At 44.6% G+C, this 23,847-nt stretch overlaps 2 protein-coding genes across 3 annotated transcripts; one reads left to right on the top strand and one right to left on the bottom strand.

Moving 5' to 3' along the window:
- The first annotated feature begins 1,436 nt into the window (after positions 1-1,436).
- On the top strand, positions 1,437-9,602 carry mkln1 (muskelin 1, intracellular mediator containing kelch motifs). Of its 2 annotated transcripts, none has more exons than XM_052056154.1 (18): positions 1,437-1,576; positions 2,689-2,758; positions 2,948-3,090; positions 3,324-3,412; positions 3,501-3,610; positions 4,101-4,293; positions 4,375-4,452; positions 4,723-4,788; positions 5,300-5,412; positions 5,513-5,725; positions 5,823-6,044; positions 6,205-6,334; positions 7,261-7,408; positions 8,009-8,123; positions 8,359-8,498; positions 8,580-8,682; positions 8,800-8,854; positions 9,031-9,602. In XM_052056154.1, the coding sequence occupies exons 1-18, from the start codon at positions 1,497-1,499 to the stop codon at positions 9,150-9,152; spliced, it is 2,190 nt and encodes a 729-aa protein (XP_051912114.1). In that variant the 5' UTR covers positions 1,437-1,496; the 3' UTR covers positions 9,153-9,602. The 2 variants fall into 2 exon arrangements, with proteins under 2 accessions (XP_051912114.1, XP_051912113.1); XM_052056153.1 differs by having other exon boundaries at positions 4,375-4,491.
- A 2,328-nt stretch (positions 9,603-11,930) lies between these two features.
- On the bottom strand, positions 11,931-22,708 carry podxl (podocalyxin-like). Its single transcript, XM_052056190.1, has 8 exons — positions 22,290-22,708; positions 15,292-15,873; positions 14,342-14,550; positions 14,181-14,204; positions 13,564-13,696; positions 13,365-13,408; positions 13,152-13,271; positions 11,931-12,994 (listed from the first exon to the last, which is right to left on the bottom strand). Exons 1-8 carry the CDS (start codon positions 22,330-22,332, stop codon positions 12,794-12,796), a joined length of 1,356 nt encoding a protein of 451 aa, XP_051912150.1. The 5' UTR covers positions 22,333-22,708; the 3' UTR covers positions 11,931-12,793.
- Between the last annotated feature and the right edge of the window lie 1,139 nt (positions 22,709-23,847).

Below are 23,847 nucleotides of genomic sequence, written 5' to 3'. Positions count from 1 at the left end.
CTGCCATATATAACCTCCCCTGCTGGGCAAAAAGAGATAAATAAAATGGAACGATGCTGTCACTGCATCTGCCTCACAGATTCATTTCCTCCAATAGCTTCAAAAATAAATAATAATAAATAAATCATAGACCGATTATTCAGATGCAAATTTGTGACATTGCATTTTGTATTTATTATTACTCATGAGTAATATGCATCCGATATTCTGCTGTTTTGGCTAGGTCCCATAAATCCCATTATCGAACACTCAATAATACATGCAATGCAAATATGTTATTGTAAATGTTATTCTCCATTCAAGTAAACAGGAACATTACCTCACATATAGCCTGGCGTGACTGCACTGCACTGTATAGAAATATTAATGACATATATATTGTGTATCAATTTTCCCAACAGCGTACAATCAAACGAAACAATTGTTAAGAGGTGGCAAGATAGAATTTCAGGGCTAGATCGGATTAAAGTGATGCTTTATTTAATGTACACGAGGAGGCCTGGGCACGCCTCAGAGAAGAACTGGTGCAGGGGTGGGGGACTCGAGCGTTGCAGATGAGTCGTGCCTCGGAGTACAATAAGATGATGTAGAGGAGAGCCATTTAACGGGAATAGAGATATTAGTCATCCGATGATGCATCTGCAGTGTGTGTGTCCACCGACTCGATGTTACAAGAAAAGACCGAGATCACTCTGAATGTTGTTTTCCAAAAGTAGATTTTTTTGAATATCAAAATTGCTTGCATGTATGGTGAGGGGCAACACGCCACAATGACAGTACATTTATTTACATGACTTATGTATAAGCTTTACAACTCGTCTGACGAAAAGAGAAACATTTTCGAGAAAAGAATGAAAAATAAACAACTGATATAATGTTGCACAAGTGTGCACACCCTTTTAGAGGAAGGTACGCAGGTACTGTTCTGTTTTTACTGATGTAACTTACATGCTGTGTGGATGTAATTTATCTCAGAGTGTGAACATTTCTATGTTGAATGACTCGTGTGAGTATTCAACTCTTAGTTTGACCGCATTACAGGCAGCGGTACGTCGGTTGTGTGTCTATGCTAATTTTTAACGCTGCTCGACGTACGTGACGCGTTGCCGTCGCCGCCATATTTGTCAGGGCAAGCCTGCTGCTCCTGTGAATGTAGGGCGTGCGTTTTTTGTATTAAAGCCCTATCACGTTCCAGAAATTCACACTTAACGCCAATGTACACTTATTACATTAGCCTATTTATTATGAGTGTCCAAATGTAAGCTAAAGTCCTAACGTGTGTATATAATAAAACGATTTTATTGTGAAGTAAAAATATGGATTTGTTGTTCTTCAGGAGGTTGTTTTAAGAGATGCTAAATAATTTGAATGTATTAAATATAATTAACCTGATGCATATTGTGTGAAACGAAAAAAAATATGCTGTGTGTCTTTTAGGTCGAGCGCGTCTCTTCCTTAGCTCCCCCCGCTTATTTTTTTCCCCTTCCTGAAACAAGATGGCTGTCGTTCCAGAGAGCGGAGTTCTCACGTTCAGCGTTTTTAAATGGAGCTCGTACTCCTCCGCTTATTTACCAGAGTGAGTAATTTTCACATTCGTCTGCCTGCTCTGTGCATTTAGGCCCTTGTGATATCCTGTGAGCACCGACCTAGTAAGCTTACTGGCCTAGCCCCTCGTCTTAAATCCAGGCTAGTTAGCTTCGGCTAACGATGCTACCGACATTTTTAGAATGATTTATGGCAAGCACTCGTTCCAAAGGATCTTCTAGGTTAGTTTAGTCAGTTCTCTGACAATTAAATATGCACTCCGTGACATTGTCCAGCCAAATATTAGGTTTAACTCCCTTATTACTTGCATTAAGTCCCCGTTTTAATGACATTGCAGTGTGTCAACGTATGCTGTACTATTATATCTTATTCTTTTACCTCTTTGACAGCATTTTCAATAAGTATCAATCGCAGTGTAATTGACAACAGAGGAAAGGGGCATCCAGGCCCAGCATAATGCACGATAGAAACATTTGAACTCAATAAAACAATGCATTGCGTTTACTTGGACTTCTCAGTTCATATAAAAGTGGCTACTTCAATGATACAACATTAGAAATGCAGTAGTAATGCCATCTTATTGCTTCCTAAATGCAGAAGCGACTGGTTTAAACATGCAAAAAAAATTAAATTAAAAACGGCATGATAGTACTGTATTCGTACTTCATACGAAATTTGCACGTATTAAAATACATTTGGCACATGCTACACATTAACACTGTGCTGAACTATAATATTTAAGAAAATAGAATTTAATGAGTGAAGCTTAAAAAAAGACAAGCAGTTCTTAATGATGAAATGCAAATGGTTGAACTTAAAAGTTATATATAAAAATACTGTAGTCGGGCAGGGACTCTTTGGCGGAATCACACTTTGGGAGTTATTAATCTGATTTTATACGAGTTAGCTGTGTTTAGCCGTCATGGTTGCGGCTCACAGCTCGTGGGTGGGGGTTCAAATCCAGGTTGTAGAGTTTTCACATTCAGTCTGGCTTGCTCTCGCATTCCAATACCTGCACGTGAAGGATAATTGCCATGAGGGTGTCTTTAATAAGTAGAGCCCTGTTGTTAACAACTCTTTTGTGATTGTCGGCCCCATAAATGTGTATTTATTTTGTTGTATTAACTTGTCTTGTTTATTTAGGAACATTTTGGTGGACAAACCTAATGATCAGTCGTCTCGGTGGTCATCTGAGAGCAACTACCCTCCACAGGTAACTATGATGCTGCAACATGTCTCATTTTAACCATTGTAACACAGAAATTTTGTCATGTCCTTTTTTTTTTTTAACAAAACTTAATCGTGAAAATATGTCTCTTGCGGTGTCTCCGGTTGACCTCCTGGAATCTTCGCATTCAAATGCAACTGATTGAATTTAAGATGCTGTTCCTGCGTCTTGCAGTTTTTAATCTTGAAACTGGAGAGGCCGGCGATTGTTCAGAGCATCACCTTCGGGAAATACGAGAAAACGCACGTCTGCAACCTGAAGAAGTTCAAGGTGTTTGGTGGCATGAGCGAAGAAAACATGACTGAGCTTTTGTCCAGGTGAGCTTGATCTGCTTACAAATACCGGCGATACGAAAATGTTCTTTATTGATGCTGAAAGGGAACATATTATGCCATGCTTGTAATTCTAAAATCCCCGTATCTCAAGTGAAGAAAAGAAAGCAAAATATGTCTCGTTTGACCGATTTTCCCAGCGTGTGCGAGAACTCGGCACGTCCAAGAGTAGAAGTAGTGAAAGGGTGGCCTCTTTTTTTTTTCTTCCCCTCTGCCAGTGGCCTTAAAAACGACTACAACAAGGAAACGTTCACCTTAAAGCACAAGATCGACGAGCAGATGTTTCCCTGTAGATTTGTCAAAATAGGTAAGGAGCGGTTCACCCGGATGCAAATCTTAACGTTTGCGTTCTCGAGCTGTTTCGCCGGACTTTTCCCTCCACTCTGCCCTTGCAGTGCCTCTGATGTCGTGGGGTCCGAGTTTTAACTTCAGCATCTGGTACATTGAGCTGCATGGGATCGAGGATCCGGATGTAGTGCAGCCCTGCCTTAACTGGTACAGCAAGGTAAGATATGGGTTTGTTTAAAAAATAAATACAGAAATAATAATATTTTTGGTAAAGTCCCTCCCGAAAATTGTCTTTACCTACCTGAAACAATGTGAATTAAGTTAATCACTTTTATCCAATGGCTTTTGGTATAGTGCAGAAAATGTCCTTTTTTTTGTACATTTAAAAAAAAAAATTTTTAATTAAAATTACATTTTTTGGCCAACAAACCAAATCCGACTGAATCTCCAGCACCCTCGTTTCCCCTCGTTTGCTTCGACGTAACCACACAACAGTGTGCGTTCATCGCAATCCAAAGAAAGAATTCCTGATCGACGGTCATTGACACGTTTGTCAAATTTTTTTTAATCAATCAATTGACTGTTTTTTTTTTCTTAGCTGTTTTTTTTTCTTCCATTCAGATTAGATGTGCGATAACAACAATCACTGTGAGCGCAAGAGGGGTGTGGCCAGTGATTGTCAAGTGTCCTTTTTACGCCCTTTGCAGTACAGAGAACAGGAAGCCATCCGCCTCTGCCTCAAACACTTCCGCCAGCACAACTACACGGAGGCCTTCGAGTCGCTGCAGAAGAAGACGCGCATAGCGCTCGAACATCCCATGCTCACTCACCTGCATGACCGGCTGGTGCTGCAAGGCGATTTCGACGCCTGCGAGGATCTCATTGACAAAGCCGTCCGAGGTCTGCCCTACCCCCCATTTCGGGGGGCCTCACGTTTTTGTCCGGTTCTTGTGTGCGCTGATGCCGCTTCTCTCTTCGTAGACGGTTTGTTTAACCAGTATATCAGCCAGCAGGAGTACAAGCCCAGGTGGAGTCAGATCATCCCCAAATGCAACAAAGGTACAAGCGCCCAAGAAATCAACAGAGACGACATGAACAGTGAGGCCATCTATTCAAAGCGGGATTTCTCCAAAACATTTCAGGATCATGTCAAAAGCTTTTGTCGCTAAAACAATGTCGCCTTCCTTTTTCTGCGTGTGTGTCGCTGAACCTTTAACTTCCCAACCCATTCCACGCCATTCCTTCCCGCTTTCCCAAACCTCCCGCCCCCACCCCTGCATCTCATACTCACATGCCTTCTTTGTACCGGCCTTCCTCTGCTCTCTACAGCCGACGCCGACGACAACAGACCCGGGATGAGGGGAGGACATCAAATGGTCATTGACGTTCAGACCGGTGAGAACACACGCACACACACAAGCAGTGTTTTGACTTGGCCGTTTTAACCAAGGCGAAGCTCTCCGACTCATTTCCTCCTCCGCACGACTCTTGCCACGCTTTATTTGTGTTAAATCAGAAGAGTCCGTATCGGGTGGCCGCTGATGTGTACTTCCCTGCTGGAAGTGTGCGTGCGAGTGAGTGACACGTTATTGTCTGCCGAGCCAAGAAGAAGGGCTTTGTTTCAAAAAGGCGCACACTGACCTTTTGTGTTATTTGCACTCAAGGATGTTTATACAAGAGTTACATTTTTATTTTTGGGAAAATGGAAACGGCTCCGAGAGCATCACTTTAAATCGCCGTTCACAATTATTCCACGCATGTTTTTTTTCCTCAACTGGTGGCATTCTTTCGTGGAATTCCTGTTTATTCCCTCGCAAAGTTTTGCATCCCGTGACATTATGATTACAGATTGCGTCATACCGATAACAGAGTTGGAAATTGACCAAGCGTCATTTGTGTCCCGCAGAGACGGTCTACTTGTTTGGGGGCTGGGATGGCACGCAGGACCTTGCTGACTTCTGGGCTTACAGCGTTCAAGAAAACCAGTGGGTCTGCATCTCTCGCGATACCGAGAAAGAGGTAATGTGGCCAGAAAGCGCGATGCTCTAAAGTCGGGGAATCCCGCAAATTGCAGTGGATCAAAGCATCCGCTGACAAAAGTGAATCGTGTTTTGACCAGAACGGTCCGAGTGCCCGTTCCTGCCATAAGATGTGCATCGACTCGCAGCGACGCCAGATCTACACGCTGGGCCGCTACCTGGACTCCAGCGTCAGGAACAGTAAGTCCCTCAAGAGTGACTTCTACCGCTACGACATCGACGTCAACACGTGGGCGCTTCTCAGCGAAGACACGGCGGCCGACGGGGGGCCCAAGCTTGTGTTCGACCATCAGGTAATCCAAAATCTGCTCATTGTCACTGAACTACAAAACAATTGTAAATAATTCCATGTCGGCATGACTCATCGCCTTTTTTTTGTCATCCGAACAGATGTGCATGGACTCGGAAAAGCACATGATCTACACGTTTGGCGGCCGCATCCTGACGTGCAACGGCAGCGTGGAGGACAGCCGCACGTCCGAGCCGCAGTTCAGCGGCCTTTACGCCTACCACTGCCAAGCGGCCACGTGGAGCCTCCTGCGGGAAGATTCGTGCAACGCCGGCCCCGAGGACATCCAGTCGCGCATCGGACACTGCATGCTCTTCCACACCGTGAGTCTGCAAAATCAAATCGTCCTGCCCGATGAGCTTGTATCTTAACTCGTTCAGTCCCAAAGACGGTTTTAAACGTCTTTTCAGACTCGGTCCAGAATTGGCTGGTACTGAATGAGTTCATCACAGTTCCCTCCCCACCCCCTCTGTCATTCTCTAGAGAAACCGCTGTCTGTATGTGTTTGGGGGTCAGAGATCGAAGACCTACCTGAACGATTTCTTCAGCTACGATGTGGATGGAGACCACGTGGAGATCATATCTGACGGCACCAAGAAGGACTCGGGCATGGGTAAGAGTTGAGTTGGGCGATATGGCCTGAAAAGGAAGTCCGAGATTTTTTTTCTTCTTCTTCTTCTTCTCAGCAAGAATTAAAGTTTGAAAAAAATCATTTTAAGAGAGGGCGGAAAAGTTGCTCACTTGGCAATGCTGAGGTGGAGGGGCTTCGATATCAACATGGGCAAAAAAAAAGTTATCATCCAAATATCAATGAACTGCGAATATCTATAAATCTCTCAGATTTAACCAGAATGAATACGCTGCGCAATCTGGAGCCAAAAGAGATGACAAATTGCCAGCGCCATTGTGCAAATGCATAAAACAATTGAAAGGGACGGACGGAAGGAAGGAAGCGGCCAGCACAAACAGTTGCTTCTTTGTATCTTGTAAATCTCTCTCTCGCTCTCATGTGAGTGAGTGAATGTGCAGCTCAGACAGCGGCGCTGTCGCATCGTCGTCGATGTGTGTCAGCAAAGCGAGCCTTTGTCACCATTTTTGAATATTTGCCAAAGTGCAGTCAGTTGAGTTGAGTGCTGCTTTTTGACCAGCGTGTAAATAACTATTGGGGCCCTCAAAAAGGCTCCAAAATATGCTCGTAAGAAAGTATTTTGCTTTGATGTCTTGCTCGTTGCGAAAGACAATTGACTGACTTGTCTATTAAGAGCTGAGCTGTGGGGATTTCACCACGTATTGAGCGGTGGGGAGGAAATGATAGTCAGGCTGAATTTGCATGCGGCGCACGTCAGTCTGGCCTGGTTGCCATGGCGACATACTGTTGTTTGTTTGTTTGTTTGTTTTTTTCAGTGCTATTAATTCTGCTGCCGTGGTATTTCTCTCTTGTGGTTTTATTTTGAATGACAAATTAAGCTTTTGTTCCCAGCTTGAATAATGATTGTCACCTCATTATCCCCCCCGCCCCCCTCCTTTATCCCTTCCTAGTACCCATGACGGGCTTTACCCAGAGAGCCACCATCGACCCGGAGCTCAATGAGATCCATGTCCTGTCGGGCCTCAGCAAGGACAAAGACAAACGCGAGGAGAACGTCCGCAACTCCTTCTGGATCTATGACATCGCTCGCAACAACTGGTAGGGCACCCAGTGGAGGGAGGGGGCGCGAACGCGCACCAGAGAATCAGCACCCCTCAGGGTGCAGCCATGTGTGTGTGTGTGTGTGTACTGAATCGGCACTCATCATTTTTGAATCACCGGTCGGGAAAGTACAGGCCGTCCTCAGTGTTCCAGCACGTTGATTTGAGTTGTTCTTGTTCTCCACGAGCCCAGTCAAACAGACCAGTGAGATTTTATTTTTTTTACGTGGATGTGCGCTCATTACTTTTTTTGGTGCCTGCGTTGTCATTCATTTCCACAAAAGTGGATTTGTAAAAAATATTGTATTATTTTTTTTTGTAGACACACATGCACCCTTTATCCCATAGCACCTTAATTTAGTTTCTAATTGGAGGCATGACATCCCATTGAGGCACAACCACTAGTTGCCGAACTCCAGTATTTGATGTCATTGTGGAAAGGAAAAGTCGCCCTCTCATTAAAGCCTCCAAATGGGCTTGGCGCTGAAATTTTTACTGCCCATGTGGTGGCCGTGGCTATTCATAAGGTTTTCTTTTAAGTGTTCCCGGGAACGGCTATGCTAATGTCCTTCCTGTTCTATTTGTGCTGATGTCCAAGGTCCTGTGTGTATAAGAACGACCAGGCAGTGAAGGAAAACCCCGGCAAGGTCCCGCAGGAGGAGGAGCCGTGTCCGCGCTTCGCTCACCAGCTCGTCTACGACGAGATGCACAAGGTGGGGGGATGATTTATTTCGGACCTCATCGTCACAAACGTAACTACTGTGCACAATTTTGAACATGACGCATTATTGCGAAAGAACAAGGATGGACTTCCTCGCTGACACGTTTTCAGAAAAGCCCTGGTATTGGATACATTTTCTGGTTTTATTTCACTCTTGATGAGTTGTCGAGCGGAGACGCAACGCAGTCATTGAATATGCAAAAAAAAGTAATTGTCTGGTTTCCCAGGTGCATTACCTGTTTGGTGGCAATCCAGGCAAGTCTTGCTCTCCCAAAATGCGCCTGGATGACTTCTGGTCCCTGAAACTCTGTCGGCCCTCCAAGGAGTACCTGCTGCGCCACTGCAGATATCTCATCAGGAAGTACAGGTCGGTGGTTGCCCGGCAGGCCTCCGCTGCCACCTAGTGACGATTTCTCAGAACCGCGGCAACGCCGATGTCTTTGGCCAGGTTTGAAGAAAAAGCGCAATCGGAGCCACTGAGCGCGCTCAAATACCTGCAGGATGACCTGTCGCTCACGGTGGACCACACAGACCCCGAGGAGACCAAAGAGGTACTGGATTCATCTTCTTTGCCTTTGCAGAGATATTTTGATTGCCAGTTCAAACGCTGTTTGGATTTTGCTCTTGCGAGCGATGATAATTTCATGACAATTCATGTTGCGCTGTAGTTCCAGCTCCTGCCCTCAGCACTGTTCAAATCCAGCAATGACTTCATCCCTCTGGGTAATACTCCAGATTTTTTTTCCACATCCCTTGTTAGACGTTTGGCAATATTACTGCCTGAATAACACTGAAGAACCACTTGCATGACATCACACATGGGCAAAACAAACGTATAGCACTTGACAGAAAACGGCGATTCGACTCACCTTCTCCATTAAATGTGAAATGTTCCTCAGGTTTCTCGGACGTGGACCAGACGTACGCCCAGCGCACGCAGCTCTTCGACACACTCGTAAACTTCTTCCCCGACAGCATGACGCCGCCGAAGGGCAACCTGGTGGACCTCATCACCCTTTAGCCCCTCCCCCCCTGCCCTGCGACGCGTCACCACCTCGCCCACTGGACAAAAATGCAAAGAGGGAAAAAAAGGGGCGCGAGAGACACCAGGTACTTTCCATTTCTAATATCATGCCCCCTCCCATCATTTTATGTCGCCATCTGCTGCTGCCACCCCGAGACTGAGACAATGTCTAGCCAAGACTGTGTCATGCTTGAGTGGAATCGTGTATGCGTGCGTGTGACAACCAACTGCCAAACCTTTTTTTTTTCCTCTCTTGCCTCAGTCATTTGCATCCTCACTCTTAGCCAACCAGGCCCGATTTACTACATTTGGAGTTCACATTTTTTGAATTAATAGCGCTCATTACAATACCGACACCTAGTATTCTGTGGTGGAGTAAAATACAGTTCTGCTCATAATTTTGTAGACCGCCTATCATGACAGAATCTGCGACAGTCCACTGAACCCCCCCCCCCCCCCCCAAAAAAGTATCTAAAAGGATTATCTAATCTATATGTACAGTTATTTAATAGTAGTGGTATGGTACGCGCACGGTGCTGGAGCCTATCTCGGCAGACTACACCTTGAAATGGTCGCCAGTCGGTTGCAGGGCACATATAAAGACTAAACAACCATCCACATTCACACCGCCGCTGAATGGGAACCGATCCCACGGTCCCCGCACACAAGTGGGCGCGTTTACCACTATGCCCTTCAGCAACTTGGGGGGGGGGGGGAAATGCAGTGAGAGCTAAGTTGGTCCACATGTGCAGCAATCCCAGTTCTCCTGCATAAAAAAAACACTATATTATAACTGCTGCATTATTGTGTGCGTGCATGAGTGTGTTAGCTGTTAGCCGCATAGCATCAGCTTCCCGGTTGTGTTCGCGTCCCCACTCAAGACATGAAATGATTCGGTCATGTCAATCTCGTTATGATGGTATCGCAGCACAGAAAACCACTGGGTGAATGAAGGTTGATTTTTTTTTTTGTGTGTGTGTGTTTTTTTTGTTGAGGGGGGAAATGAATTTGATTTGATTAGGGCATTTGCCAATTTCTGTGGTTTATCTTATTTTGAAAATTCTTATTCCATATTGCAAAAGTCATTTGCGCCGCAATTACCAGCGTAGTGAAGAATTTATCGAGAAAGACTTAAGATTCGTGCCCGTAGTTTTTGTTTGTCAGAATACGCCATTAACAGAGTTGTGGAGTGCAAATTAAATTTTTGTAATAATGGTAAGAAAACAAAACCATCCCCTGTCCCCCTCCTCCCTTAGGCTAGAAACACTTAAATAGAATTGTGTGGTGCTTTTCGGTTGCACTTGAATTCGCTTGATGCGCATTGTGGTTTGGAATTTGAACTCGTGTGCATTCGCATCATGAGAAGGAATTATAAAATGTAAAAAAGGAATATTTGGGCTACGGTGAAAAAAAATGCAAGAAATGGTTTAGGAATTACTGCTATGAGAAAAATAATTTGGATAGTAGGTGACCTTTTTTTTGTTTTTTGCGAGCAAAAGCATACTTTTTTTTGTCCTCGAATTTAGTTATTGTAATATTCTGACTTCTATTTAGAAAAGTACAACCCATGTTGTCTTCATATTGTAAAATGACACTTGTTAAATATTTACTCAGGATTTTATCATTTAAATACCCCAAATTCATCCAAATTCATATTTCTCCATCTCTATGTAGGACCCGGGGAAAAATGTTTCTATTTTCCACAACGTTTAGACTTTCTTCTAATTCTCAGACTTTATTCTCATTGCATAATTCAGCGTGGCCCCGATATTCCTTTCTCAGACTGGCAATGATGCGTACCGAATGGCGTTAAGTGCACCGCCATTGACGACTTGTCGTCATGACTCCAAATTATGTGAGCTGGTGATTGCACCGCGTGCTTCTTTTGGTCATCATTTGTGTTGAACCAGGGTGTGTGTGTGCGCGTGTTGCCGTGTGTCTGGGAAGAGAAAAAAACAAACAAACAAAAGCACCTTTTGTTTCAAACCGATGCCAAATATTACCGTTTGATTTCCTCCTTTGTCCCCCCCCACCCCCATCATCATCTTTCTCGAGCCTTGTTTGGAAGTGTGGCGTTCCGAGTGCAAGTACTGTGAGCACTTCTCTGTGGAATGTGTAGAAAGCCTTGTAGTATTGCATTGTATGTAATGTAAATAATGAATAAAGATTGTATTTTCTTCAGGTTTTCTTATATTCTGACTTTTGACATGTTCCTTCTCCTTCTCTCCTGAGTACCTTTTTCAAAATGCACTTTCACACTTGTATGTAGGGGTTGGGGGAGCGGTGAAAAAAAACTCAAACTTTATTTGCAAAAGGTAGTGACAACGATTTACAACTTCCAGTGTGTCAGACCCCTGTTGTTCACTTGTATCAATCAGCAAACCAACCATAAATACAAAAAAGTACAAATACTAAGAACAAACTTTGGTGGTACATCAAAAACAAAAAAAAAACGTCGGTGTAGTGATGCATTAACAGATGCAGTAACCGTTCACTATTCACAAAATCACCTCCTTGTTTTGGGGTTTTTTTCTGGAAATTTAATGCCGTTAGGTTTTGGGTGTTCTTTCTGAAACGCCACAAGATGGCGCCAAAGCCACGCCCGAATACGAAATTCTCGAAGGATCACCAATTGATACATTTCGACTGAGACAAGCTGTCTGTCAGAGAGGAAGGTTGTTTTTTTTTTCTTCAAATGTAATCATATGTGAGCCATTTTTTTTAAGGATAAGTAGTTTGAAATGATAAATGAATGATTTTTTCATGCTACGGGTATTTGCAGTTGAAATTATTAAGATGGGCCAATATAAACATTTTTGGGGTGGGGGCGCATCCGTTGTGCATGGTTTTTTTTCACTATATTGCTAAATAGTTGCGAATTACTGTATTTTCAAGTTGAATATATATTTATTGTTTGACTCTTAACGGGGAATTTGAATACATTCAAATGTGCTCAGGTAAAAAAATATGACTTGAACCGTCCAGCATCGGCAATAGGACTAATGATGATAAAAATAATAAAAATATTTACAGTGTTTCAGCCAGAAGAAGCTTTTAGTCTGGCCGTAAAATTTTATACAGAGTTCAAGGGTCTGATTTTCATCAGACCCTCATCATCAAGTACAGTGGTGCTTTGAGAAACAAGTTCAATTGGTTCCATTGAATTGAATGGAAATGCCGATGCACTCCACACTACCCTACGCCCCCCGCCCCTCAAAAAACTAGACTGTTTTGAAAAACATACAGCAATGACAATGAACCCGAATCTAAAGAATTAAACGGGTTTTTTTTGGCTTCGGTTCAATGAACATTCTGGCGCTGCTGCTGTGCTTCCCCTGGCCGCATGGGGGCAGTATAATACCAACTGACTCAAGGCATCACTGTATCGTTTGAATCCAAAACGTTAAGAGAGTCTGTGAACTGTTTATCTGTGGGCCTATAAAAAGCCGCTGTGTGTACAAAGAGTATAATTGAACATGGATATAAAACCCTTTTGGAAAGGCACCGTGTGCAAACCTCACTTGTGTTATATGCTGAAGTCAGGCAATCAAAGCAGTTTGGTATGGCTACCCAATCCGTATTCCCCGTTTTATTGGGCTGGGGGTGAAATGTTGACTCCATGCTGGGCTTGTACTCCCTTACAGGTGCGTGTCCTCCTCGTCGGGGACGTCCTCCTTGAGCAGGTTATCAATGGGCACGATCCAGCCGCCGTCGTTGTTGAACTCGCCGTTGAGGACCAGTTTCTTTTCCTGCATCTCCGGCTGCACTTCCATCACCTCCAGCGTGGGGTTGTCGTGGTAACCGTTCTCCACCGTGTGCAGCTCCTCGGTCAAGTGTTGCTGGTGAGTTTCAAAAGACATATTTCAACCAGATAACAACTCGCACAACCAAAACTGATTTTCGCTTGCCATTGAGAAATGGTGATGCTTTTGTGGCCAACAAATTTTTCCGAAGGTTGCTCAGTTCGCATACCTTTCCGACATATGTCTCGCCTACCTGGTTCTCACTGTAAGGCTTGCGGTGGTGGGATGCGCACACGGCCAGGATGATGATCATAATCAGCAGAGCGCCACACGACGCCAAAATGGCAATCAAGGTTTTGTTGTCGGTCGGCTTCTTCAAGTGGGCGACAAAAGAAGAATCCAGTTGGGAATGTTAGGGGCATGTCCAAACTAGAATGTGCATTTTCTGTATCACTACCCAACCCACCTTTGTTATTTCTTCGTAATACTGAGTCGCCAGGGCTGTTTTCACTGTAACAGACAAAAAAAAGTGTTTTAGACACTATTTATTGACTGTTTTGCTCAAATTCGGAGCCCCCGGGGGTATTTATTCCATTTGTGAGGCGCAATTTGACCGTAGCGTGGCTAAGCAGTTTGGATAACGGCTGGATGGAGGCAAGCCATACCTTTGCCGTTGATCTCCACGCAGTCAAACACAAGTTTGCCTTTGTGGTGGCGCCACGTCAGCGTGCAGTTTCCGTCCTTCAGGTTACCCATGAGGCGCCTGCAGACCTCCACCAGGTCTTTCTCCTCCTCCTTCTAAATGAGCGCAGTTTGGGGAATTGGTTGTCGAGATGCACAATGAAGGATTGTCATGAATTGGGAGCGGACAGCAAGTGTTTACATGCACCCGACATATTATTCCTCTTGGACTCGATTCGGATAACTCCACTGTTGTCATTTCACAGGAGAGTGACTTCAAGTCTGATGAGTGCGATCAAATCGGTTGGGGGGCGGGGGGGTGGGGGGGGGTGGGGGTTGTATCTTAGTGATTTATATGGCAATAATTACTTCATCTGGAGAAAGTTTTTGCAGGAGCTTTTCCTCCGATTGTGCTCCCCCCCCCCCCCCCCCCCCCAGACATCTGTAAAATCCCTCAATGTGCCATGGAAAGGTGATGAACGACACCGAATATGACCTTCGTGTGTGTGGAGACGTCTTTAACTGTTAATGCAGTCAAGTTTCATCTTGAGCTCCCAACCGCCGCCCCCCCCAGATCAAAAGATTGAAGAACAATCCTTACCTCTTGTCCATTGTTCAGCGAGTACTAGAGACAATGAGAGAGAGAGAAAAAAACACATTGCCTGTTAGTCAAATGCAGTTCACATTTAGTTAACAATTTTTAGTTTTAACCATGACAACAAAAGATGTATTTTTCCCCCTTTACTAAATGCCCCGTCTTACCGAAAACTTCTTTGGATAAGCAGGAGTTGTTTTCGTGGTCGTGGCGATGATTTCCGCGGACGTGGCGCCCGGGGTCGCACTTGTGGTTACAATAATGGAGGGGGCAGTGGAGGGCAAGATGGGCGAATTTGTGGTGGTCTGCTCCCTCACCGCTGTTTTGGTGGTCCCTGAAGTCGCTGTCTGTAGGGGGCTCATCGCTGTGGTTGTCACTATAGCGTGAATACGTTGACTTGGATTTAAATGGCCTCCTAATAACGTATTGGCCCGAATATAAGACGGTGTTTTTTGCATTGAAATAAGACTGAAAAAGTAGCGGTCGTCTTAAATTCGTGGTCTAGACATTATACCCATTCACGACACTAGATGGCGCCAGATATCATTGAAGCGAATTCTGAACTTAACTCCCCAGGCCAAAGTGAACCCCTGTCACGAAGAATAAAAATAAAAATAGCAGTAGCACGAAGAATAAAAAAAAATAGCGGTATTAAAGAAAAGAGAAAAAAATAATAGAAGAGAAAACAGAAAATGGAGAAACGTGGCGACAATCTGGAGGAAAAGTGAGGAGAAGCTGAGGAGAAGTTCTGATGTAATTTACATTTCAAAAACCAGAAGCCATTCTTTTACGAATTTGATTGCACTTTAGTTTACATATTTAGATATTCAGATATTAAGATTTGAATGAGGCGAAATAACATGCGTTTCTCTCAAATATATTATCATCATTTGTTTCAGATGTACTGTAATTATTTTCTGTATAAAAATTAATGTAGTGTTCAAAAAGTCTTTTTTAAAACTTGAGTCTTGAAAAAGAGGGGGTCGTTTTATAATCAGGGTCGTCTCATATTCGGGCCAATACGGTATGTTTCCTGATAACTCTTACAGTGGATTTGGCACCCCCCCCCCAAAAAAAAAACTTTACAAGTCAAAATATGACCTTATAGTGGCCTTACCTGCTTTCACATCCTGTTGCGTTGTCTTGACGACGACGACAATCTGCGTGACGGGCTGATGATTCGCCGTAGTGCCGACTGTGGACACTTTACTTGTCGGTGCACCGGTGACGACGTCAAGGTTTTTCTTGCTCGGGGTGGGTGCTTGCGTGCTGCCCACCGTCGTGACCGGAAGGGTGGCTTTCGAAGGGACCGTCGTGATAATTGAGGCGAGTGTCGCACTCTTAACAGTAGGTGGCGTGCTCGAGGCGCCAGCATCAACTGGGCTGTCCTTTTTCTGCTGATGCGGCGTTGTCGGGGCTGCTGTTACCTTGGCGGTGGGCGCCGTACTGATGGGTGATAAGGTGACCCCTGGTAACGCCGTTGTGGCCTGCGTCCCCTTACCTGCGTCGCCAATTGTCATCACTAGAATGTGTGGTTTGTTAGTAACGGGCTCGACTACGGTCTGTATTGTAGATTTGTTGGCAACGATTGTCGCATTGAAGGGCGTAGCAATCGCCCCTTCCGTGGGAGGGTTCTTCGCCACGGTGACTCCGGTAGCTGCAGTCGTGTTGTCTGAGCGCGCTTTCTGACAGAAAAGACCTAAAAATAGACGACATCATATGCGCTAATGAGCCACAAACAAAAGCAGGTTCAAATATCAAATCAGAACGAATATTTCCATTCAGCCATCCATCTTCCTCCGTCGCTCTATTTATAGTGACCGGGTCAGGATGTTGGACACAATTGACTTGGAAGCACCACACCTCGCCAGTCCACTGCCTTTTTGCGCATATCCACATGTGTGTGTGTTTGTGCGGAGCAGAGGACAATCCACGTCTGGACTACAATGGCGTCTGGCTCCACCACCTCTGTGCATTTTCACCTCCGCCCATCTATTGTATGCTATCCCGCGCACAAAGCCACTGATGTCATATATGACATATTACAGCACAATTAGCCCATGATGAATGACATTCACCGCCGATGATGTAATCACCGTACTTCCCGATCTTCGAGAACTGTGTCGTACAACGCACCATTGAAACCTTCTACCTCCCAAAAGTAGAACCTTTTTTTTTTTTTTTTTTTTAAACGAGAAGTTCCCGAGGCTACGTATTCCCCGGCCTGCAAATCCATGATCGCGGCGAAGGGGGCGGGGTCATGAGTGCGCTGATACGCGTGTTTTCTGGTCAAGTGGTGGCTGGTAGAGGCAGGCACAGGAACATCACTTCAAGTAATACTTTTACTTAAGAGAGACAGATGCTCACTGAAACATCCATGTCATTTCCCCCCACTCTCATTCCCAAAATCCCCCCCCACCCTCCCCCCCATTCCCGATCCTCAGCTGTCACCGCCGCATCTGTTTCTTTGCAGGCGACAACGCCCTCTGATCCCGCCACTATCTCCAGCAAGGTTGTTTTTACCTCACCCCACACATTCCTCCTGATGGAGGTCACCGGCGGGCCAACAGATTTCCTTGTACAAATAGAAACGGCGTGGTCAAAAAGGTGTGAGTTCAAGGCACTAAAACACCCTCGCGCGGTACCCTCATGCTAAATCCGTCTCCCTCTCAAAACAAAGTCAGGCTAATAGACTTTATTTTCATTAAAATACTACAAAAGCTATCTTGGGGTGTTGTATCCCCCCCCCCCCCTTCCCCCTGTTGGGTTACTTGAGAGCTCGGTCGGTCAGATTTTAATGACGAGCACTATGCCAAGGTTGAACTGATAAAAGTGAGTATTTGTGTTTTGACAATCTTAGCTAACGGCTTGATGGAGGAAGTACATGGTAGCAGAAAGCTTTTATCAGGACCCCCCCCCATAAACAAAAAAAGACAAGGATCTTTGTAACTGTAAACTGCCACTGAGATTCTGGGGTGGGGGTTCATCATGACTCTAAACCAGGCGTGTCCAAAGTCCGGCCCGCGGGCCAAATCCGGCCCGCGGTCGAATTTCACCCGGCCCTCGGCCCCTGTCATAAAATCAGTGCCGTCTGGCCCGCAGGTTGGGCGCAATGGAACACGTGTTGCATTGACTGAGGTCTCGTAGACTGGTGAGTGATGTTTCATAGAGTACTGCTTCCCTCTAGTGGCTAAATGAGTAATAGCATTCACTAAATGAGTAATAGCATTTAGACACTAGAGGGCATCACTCACGAGTTAACAAGACATCACTCCGTGTTTATATTGACTGATATGTCATATTTCAAATGATCCTTGCAGTTGTGGATATGTGTATTGCTTGTTCATTTCCCCGTTGTTCGAGTCAAAGGTTTTGTGACTATTGAAAAGTCATGGCGATACATTTTATGTTTCAAATCAATCAATTTGCACTCAGGAGACTTCTGTTTAAGAAAAAGTCAAGTGAATAAGCAGTTGCATGTGATATACCTGTTTCAAATGAACCAAAAGAAATTCTTAAGATTGTTGAAATTAAAATAAAAATGGAAATGTGAAACAGACTGGCTTACTAAAATTTGTTGAACAATATTGTTGTTCAATGTAAAGAATGTCAGCCAAGGTCGGCCCCCCGACATTTTACCACATAAAATCTGGCCCCCTTGGCAAAAAGTTTGGACACCCCTGCTCTAAACTATTCAGACTTGCAGTATGTAATGGCCTCCATGTAAATTAGCAACAGTGAACCCCCGCATTTATGAATTCTATTTTCTATTCTTTTAAAAAAAAATCTTTTAAATTATATTTTTTGAATATAATTTAAAAGTCCCTGTAACATAGCCACCAATTTGTACTCCAGCCAAAGTGAAATCAGTTTGGTTTTGGTGCCATCTGGTAGCATCTTGTCGAGGCCCTATGTCGAAGTGAGTTGAGGAGTTTCCTTTGGACACGGGTACGGTTTTTCCGCCCCCCCCCCCACGTTTAGCAGGTGCAATGCGACCGCGACCCTTTTTAGAGGTCACAAGGTGGACACGAAGCAAATTCACGTGCCCACGTCTTTGTGTATTTAGTTGCTACCTTGGATGTACTTTACGTTAATTCCAATCATTATTTTGTGTTACATTTTATGGCCTCCTGTTTTTTTAAATTTTAATTTAATTTTTTTAAACCCCTTGCAAAAGATGTACAAATTGGACTAATTTATGAGTTTGTTTTTCGGCCAGCCAGCTCGTAGTTTGTCCACCTTGCCAAGGTCGGGGGAGCCCCGAACTGATCACAACAAGGCGCTCCTGAAAGAGCCAGTGTGACAAATCTTCCCCATTACTTTGGTGACAAAGAGCCCCCCACGTGCGCCCGTGCAACAATTCCCCATCCCCGGGGGCCAAGAGAGCTAATTCAGCCCGGCGCGCCATTGTGAGCGGCCGCCGGGTGGAAGCCGGATAAGGGAGGGGTCTTCCCCAGTGTGCGGCGTTGGGAGGCGAGGGGGCGTGAGCGTCGTCGGTGGGAAGAAAGAGCGAGACAAGTGAACAGGGAGGCGGGTCAGAGGAGAGAACATGAAGGGCCGCTGTAAATTTCACTGCCAAATGGAAATGACCGGCCACACACACTTAAACGCACGTTATCCACAAACAACACACTCCCCATCCATGGAAACCAGTCTGGTATGCGTCTTTACACAAGCTTTGGGTTGCGTTCACGATAAAAGATCATCGTTAATGTCAGTGCATCCCACATACTGTACACGGCGAATTGAACACCAGCCCGCGCTCTGTTTTGATGAATGTTGCAACCAGGCGCAGGGAATGAACATGCGATAACGAAGCGGATTAAAAACCAAGAAACGAATGAAAACAAGGCGGACACCATGCGGCGAGGAGGAGGTCCGGGTCGGTACCAGTCTCTGGGCCTGATTCATGTCTGACAACCTGGGAGGGGATTGTAGCATGCGCGAGAAGAACGTGGGGCGACGGCCAACGTGATCTGTCCGAAAATGGCAAACTGCTCATCCTGCATGTTTATTATCTATCGTAACGTCCTTGGCAGAGGTAATCATTAAAAACGATGCCGTGTTTGGAGGACCTTGCTTGTCCCATAACTTATGACTTCCTTGGCAAAGGTAATAATACGAAAATGTCGCTATTAAATGTAGCAAAGACAATTGCCCCAGGGGGCCTGAAAATATTAAAACTTCCTTGGCTGAGGTAATAATACAAAAGCATATACTATACAGGCTAGATCAGGGGTGTCAAACTCATTTCACATTGTGGGCCACATACGGACTCGGTAGATGTCAAGTGGGCCGAAACATGAACATTACACCAGACTGTGCTATAAATCACCAAACTATCATCTCTTTCATATCATTTTCTGCGTTGGGTCTAGCTTGGTGACAGACTGAGACTGCTGTTTTCTTCCCCGGTCAAAACAATGTTGTCTTCTACTGTGATCAAAACAGTGTGCCCCCTAGCGGATAATCCACAAATTGCTTTTTATTTTAAATATTCATTCTGTGTCTTTAATGCATTTTTTTTTTCACTTTTAAATGATCCCGCGGGCCGGATTGAACCTGCTTGGGGGTCAGTTCCGGCCCGCGGGCCGTATGTTTGAAACATTTGGCTGGATGCTCAAACTCACAGATTATTTATTTATTTATTTTTATTTTTTTTATTGCAAAGATAAAAAATGCTGACTACAACGAAAGGAAGTACTGTTAACGCAGACACAATTATATTCTCTTAACCAACCCCCCGGTCATCAATTAACCCTTTCGGGGACAGCGGTGACTGCAGTGGACAGCTTATCATGTCATCAGGTCACAGGTTATCGTTATCGGTGCACGAAAGGGTTAATATAACATTTTTTTACATAGTAGGAGCACATTTCAGTTTAACAAACATCTTTTTTTTCCCCTCCACCATGCAGGCCACAGGGAAAGGTTCCTCCGAGCGAGAAAAGGCAGCTCAAGGCCATCTCCTGCCACCACACCCTCCTTGGGAACCAGGATGTTGATTGAAAGTACCCCCCCCCTCTACCCCCCCAAAGCCCCCACCTATTGTTCTCTCTTCTCTCCCATGCTCACGGTCCAGCAAAAGACACCAGTGTGCCAAAGAAGGCAGCATCTCCCCTGGCACCCTACTGTCCTGGACCGCCTGTTATCTTGTAGGAAATGGACAGGTCATGACCCCCCCAGCCAAACACGGAGCACAGACGTTCTACACGGAGCGAGGAAGTCCTGGTGAGGACTGATAACCGATGATGCTGTCTCTTCCTGTTGGCCGGCGTCCATCTGTTTGCTTCGTGGGGTGTTTCGGGGCGGTAAGTGAAAGGCTCCTTTGGACTCAAATATGAGCATTTCATATCACGAGGTGAACGTGACCAAACACTTTGGCGAACGAATTGACGTGGCGGCGGAAGTGGAACTTTGACTCGACTGTATTACAATCTCGGCAGAGTTGATTGTGAAAAATAATGAATCAAGACATTGAAAATTAGGGTATTTGTGTGTGTGTGTGGGGGGGGTTATAGTTAAAACAGCAAGCCACTAATTTATCCAAAATAATGCAAGCACGTGGTTCTTTATGGGCGGCCACGTTGGTCGACCGGTTAGCTCGTCGGACTCACAGGGTTCGATACCGGTGTGGCGTTTGCATGTTCTCCCCGTGCCTGCGCGGGTTTTCTCCGGGTAGTCTGGCTTCCTCCCACATTCCAAAAACATGCGTGGCAGGTTAATGGAACACTCGAAATTATCCCGAGATGGGATTCTGTTGTTCGTATATGCGTGCCCTGCGATTGGCTGGCGACCAGTTCAGGGTGTACCCCGCCTACCGCCCGAAGACATTGACTCGTATTGTGACTTCCTTGGCAGAGGTAATAGCAAAACGTAAACATGCAAGACGGTTGGACGTGCTTAGTTCGAAAAGTTACCTGTAGTCATGATGGCCCAATAAGCAACAATTTATTTTTAAATCATAATTTTTAAATACAGAAAATATCGTAACCTAAATGTTCATATCAAGTCAGTGTTTGTCGTCCTGTACACACGTGGAAGCCTTCACGTGCTCGCAAAGTGTTACAAATACACACAGCCGTGCCTGTTCACATGCTCCACTCTATTTTTAGGAGTTTGTATTGTGCCGACGGGCTTTCGATAAAGTTTTTCTGTCGGGAAAGCGGGTTAGCGGGAGCGGGCTGTGTCACACGTTGCTTTTTCCCAGGGAGGAAAAATAAAAGCTCCCATTTGAATTCACGTAGCGCAACGGCTGAGGCAGGTGCATAATTAGAGAGGGGGAAAAAAAATCTCTTTACTTGCAGCCAAGGAGCGAGGTCATGGGTCTACTTCATTATTCAAGCTCCTTGTGGACTCTGAAGCGCTGTGTGTGTGTGTGTGTGCGTAAGTGCTGTGAGTGGTGAGAAGCGCTTCACTTGGGGAGAGTTGGAGGGGGCAGATGTTCCAGCTCCGAGTTCGTACTTCGCTTTCAGATATGATTGCATTGGCAGAAAATAGGCAGCCAATGGCACGTTGTTGTTTTTGAGACTATAACATCCATGTCAGCGTATGCTACTTTTTTACCTTATATAGCATTGAATGTCAAGTGTAAGCGTTTCCCCCTCTGTGCTTTATTTTCTGTGGCATTTTTTTTTTTTTTACAAAAATTTTACAACATTGAGTTAATTCATTGGAATTTAATGCAATCACTTTAATCAAATTGACCTCTTTAAAAGATCAGCTTTACCCATTAAGTTTAACATTGGATCATTTCATTGGGATTCATTTTTAATAACTACATACATTTTTGAGTTGGTTTGAAATAATTACAGGTAATCTTTCATTTTTCATTCATTTAATAGAATTAACCTATTTAAAAATTTTAATGACTCTAATTGAACTCAGAATAAAATTCATAAATTTTAAAGATTTTTTTTTTAAGCTAGATTTTTTAAATTGTTTTTTCCCCCAAAATAAAATAAGTCTTAGGTGATGCTGTTTGTACAATATTTTTTTTAGTTAAAAGAAACACCATTCAAGTTCATTTTTGATGACACTGCACAGTGGATGAGACCAAAGTGCCCCCCCCCCACTCATCAATACGACAAAATAAAAACCTCAACAGGTACTCACTAAGTGAAAGCAGCAGACATGTGATCCTCATGGTGGCTCCCATCGTACTTGTGCGTCGTTCTTCTGCCAGATGTCGCTATCATTCATGCAGCGGATGAGTTTTCAAGTGGGCTCAAAACGGAGCCGTGCCGTCCTGTCACGCCTTTCTCCTCCAATTTGAAGTAAATTATCACGCCGCGCGGGCCTTTTGTGTTTTCTTCCTCAAAAGGGAAAGCCAAGAATGCTTTTGTGCATGCTTGCGTCCCGGGCCCTCTTTTGCAAAGATGGGGATTTTGGAGGGGCACGAGTTTTTCTCTGGTCTCCTTGGCTGCGCTTGTTCCCTCCCTCTCCCTTTTCGCTCCTGGCTGGTATTGTGCTCGATGCGGCCCTCGCCTCTAGCAATAAAGCGCTTCTCATTGCCATCCCCTGAACCATGCCTGCCTCCCTTATCAAGAGCGCGGGCCAATCCCGGCGCTGTGTTTTGAATAACAAAGGAAACGGTGAGACAATGAGGCCTCCCGCTTCCCCAAAATGTTGCCTGACATCAAGGACGAAGGGGTGAAGTCACATCAGCGGCGAGCCTTTGATGGAGGGAAAAGTCAGCATTGTGTCAACTTGTCATCGTTTGACATTTGGGTTCCAAAAATGGATCATCAGCAGACAAAATCATGAATAAACGAATCGAATGAAGAGCTCACGTGATGGATTTCAAAACTGACACTCCGCAAGTGTAGGGGGAGCCTTGGAGCAAACAGTGACGACTGTAACTGGAAAGCCATCAGTAAATCAGTCACAGCGATTGTCATAAAGGTGCAAAATAACCCACAAATGCTCATAATTTCTGATAGATTAAATAATATATGGAATATCTCTAGCCAAACTCCTTTTTACTTAATACGGTGGCTTTACATGAACTGAGACTCCACAACTGTAGGGGGAGCCATGGAGCAAATGCCTGTAAAACTGTGACAGTCATGGAAATTGTAAAATAACATTTTTTTAATAAATGAAAAAGCACCGACAAATGTTACCAATATATAATAAATGATGTATATGTGTGTTCCTAAAAAAATACTTTTAACTATTCATTTGTACTCAATGTAGGCGTGACATGAAATGCCATTGCATGACTGTAGGGGGAGCCGTAAGGCAAACACACTTAAAAAAATCCAGCACGTCTAAAAAAAAATTGTTTTTTAAATCTAGCATCGCCTTAAAATAAATAAGTGACTTTAAGTTTTATCCATCAAATTTGATCATAAAATTTAGCATAGCCACTTCACTTTCAATCGGTATGCTAGCACCTGAGAAATGTCACGTAAAAGGGCAAAACATCAATGGCCAAGTTATGACTCCTCCTGTTCAAATCTCAATCTTTGAAGCCCCCCGCCCCCCCATCCACCGCCCGCCTTTCCATTATTAAATAACTAATGCAGTTGCAGGAAACGGCCAGGAAAACTTCCACACCCCTGATCTTATCCCGGCCACTTCTCTCCCCAGACGTCAACATGCACATGAAACGGGCCGCTGGGCTATATGTGTTGTGCTGCCCGTCGGAGGAGAAAAAAAAAATTGGAAA

This window comes from Hippocampus zosterae, chromosome 21 (genome assembly GCF_025434085.1).
Source record: "Hippocampus zosterae strain Florida chromosome 21, ASM2543408v3, whole genome shotgun sequence".
In the NCBI taxonomy this organism is placed as follows: Eukaryota; Metazoa; Chordata; class Actinopteri; order Syngnathiformes; family Syngnathidae; genus Hippocampus; species Hippocampus zosterae.
The sequence above is the reverse complement of the archived record's forward strand: the minus strand, read 5'-3'. Positions and strand labels throughout refer to the sequence as shown.

Bases quoted from the DNA above. Each gene is read 5' to 3' on its own strand.
- podxl (XM_052056190.1), bottom strand. From the start codon at position 22,332: ATGGGAGCCACCATGAGGATCACATGTCTGCTGCTTTCACTTA. The intron at 15,874-22,289 runs GTGAGTACCTGT...GTCTATTTTTAG, and splicing joins ATGTCTGCTGCTTTCACTTA to GTCTTTTCTGTCAGAAAGCG. The intron at 14,205-14,341 runs GTAAGACGGGGC...CATTGTCTCTAG, and splicing joins CTTATCCAAAGAAGTTTTCG to TACTCGCTGAACAATGGACA.
- mkln1 (XM_052056153.1), top strand. From the start codon at position 1,497: ATGGCTGTCGTTCCAGAGAGCGGAGTTCTCACGTTCAGCGTTTTTAAA. The intron at 3,091-3,323 runs GTGAGCTTGATC...CCCCTCTGCCAG, and splicing joins ATGACTGAGCTTTTGTCCAG to TGGCCTTAAAAACGACTACA. The intron at 8,499-8,579 runs GTCGGTGGTTGC...GTCTTTGGCCAG, and splicing joins TATCTCATCAGGAAGTACAG to GTTTGAAGAAAAAGCGCAAT.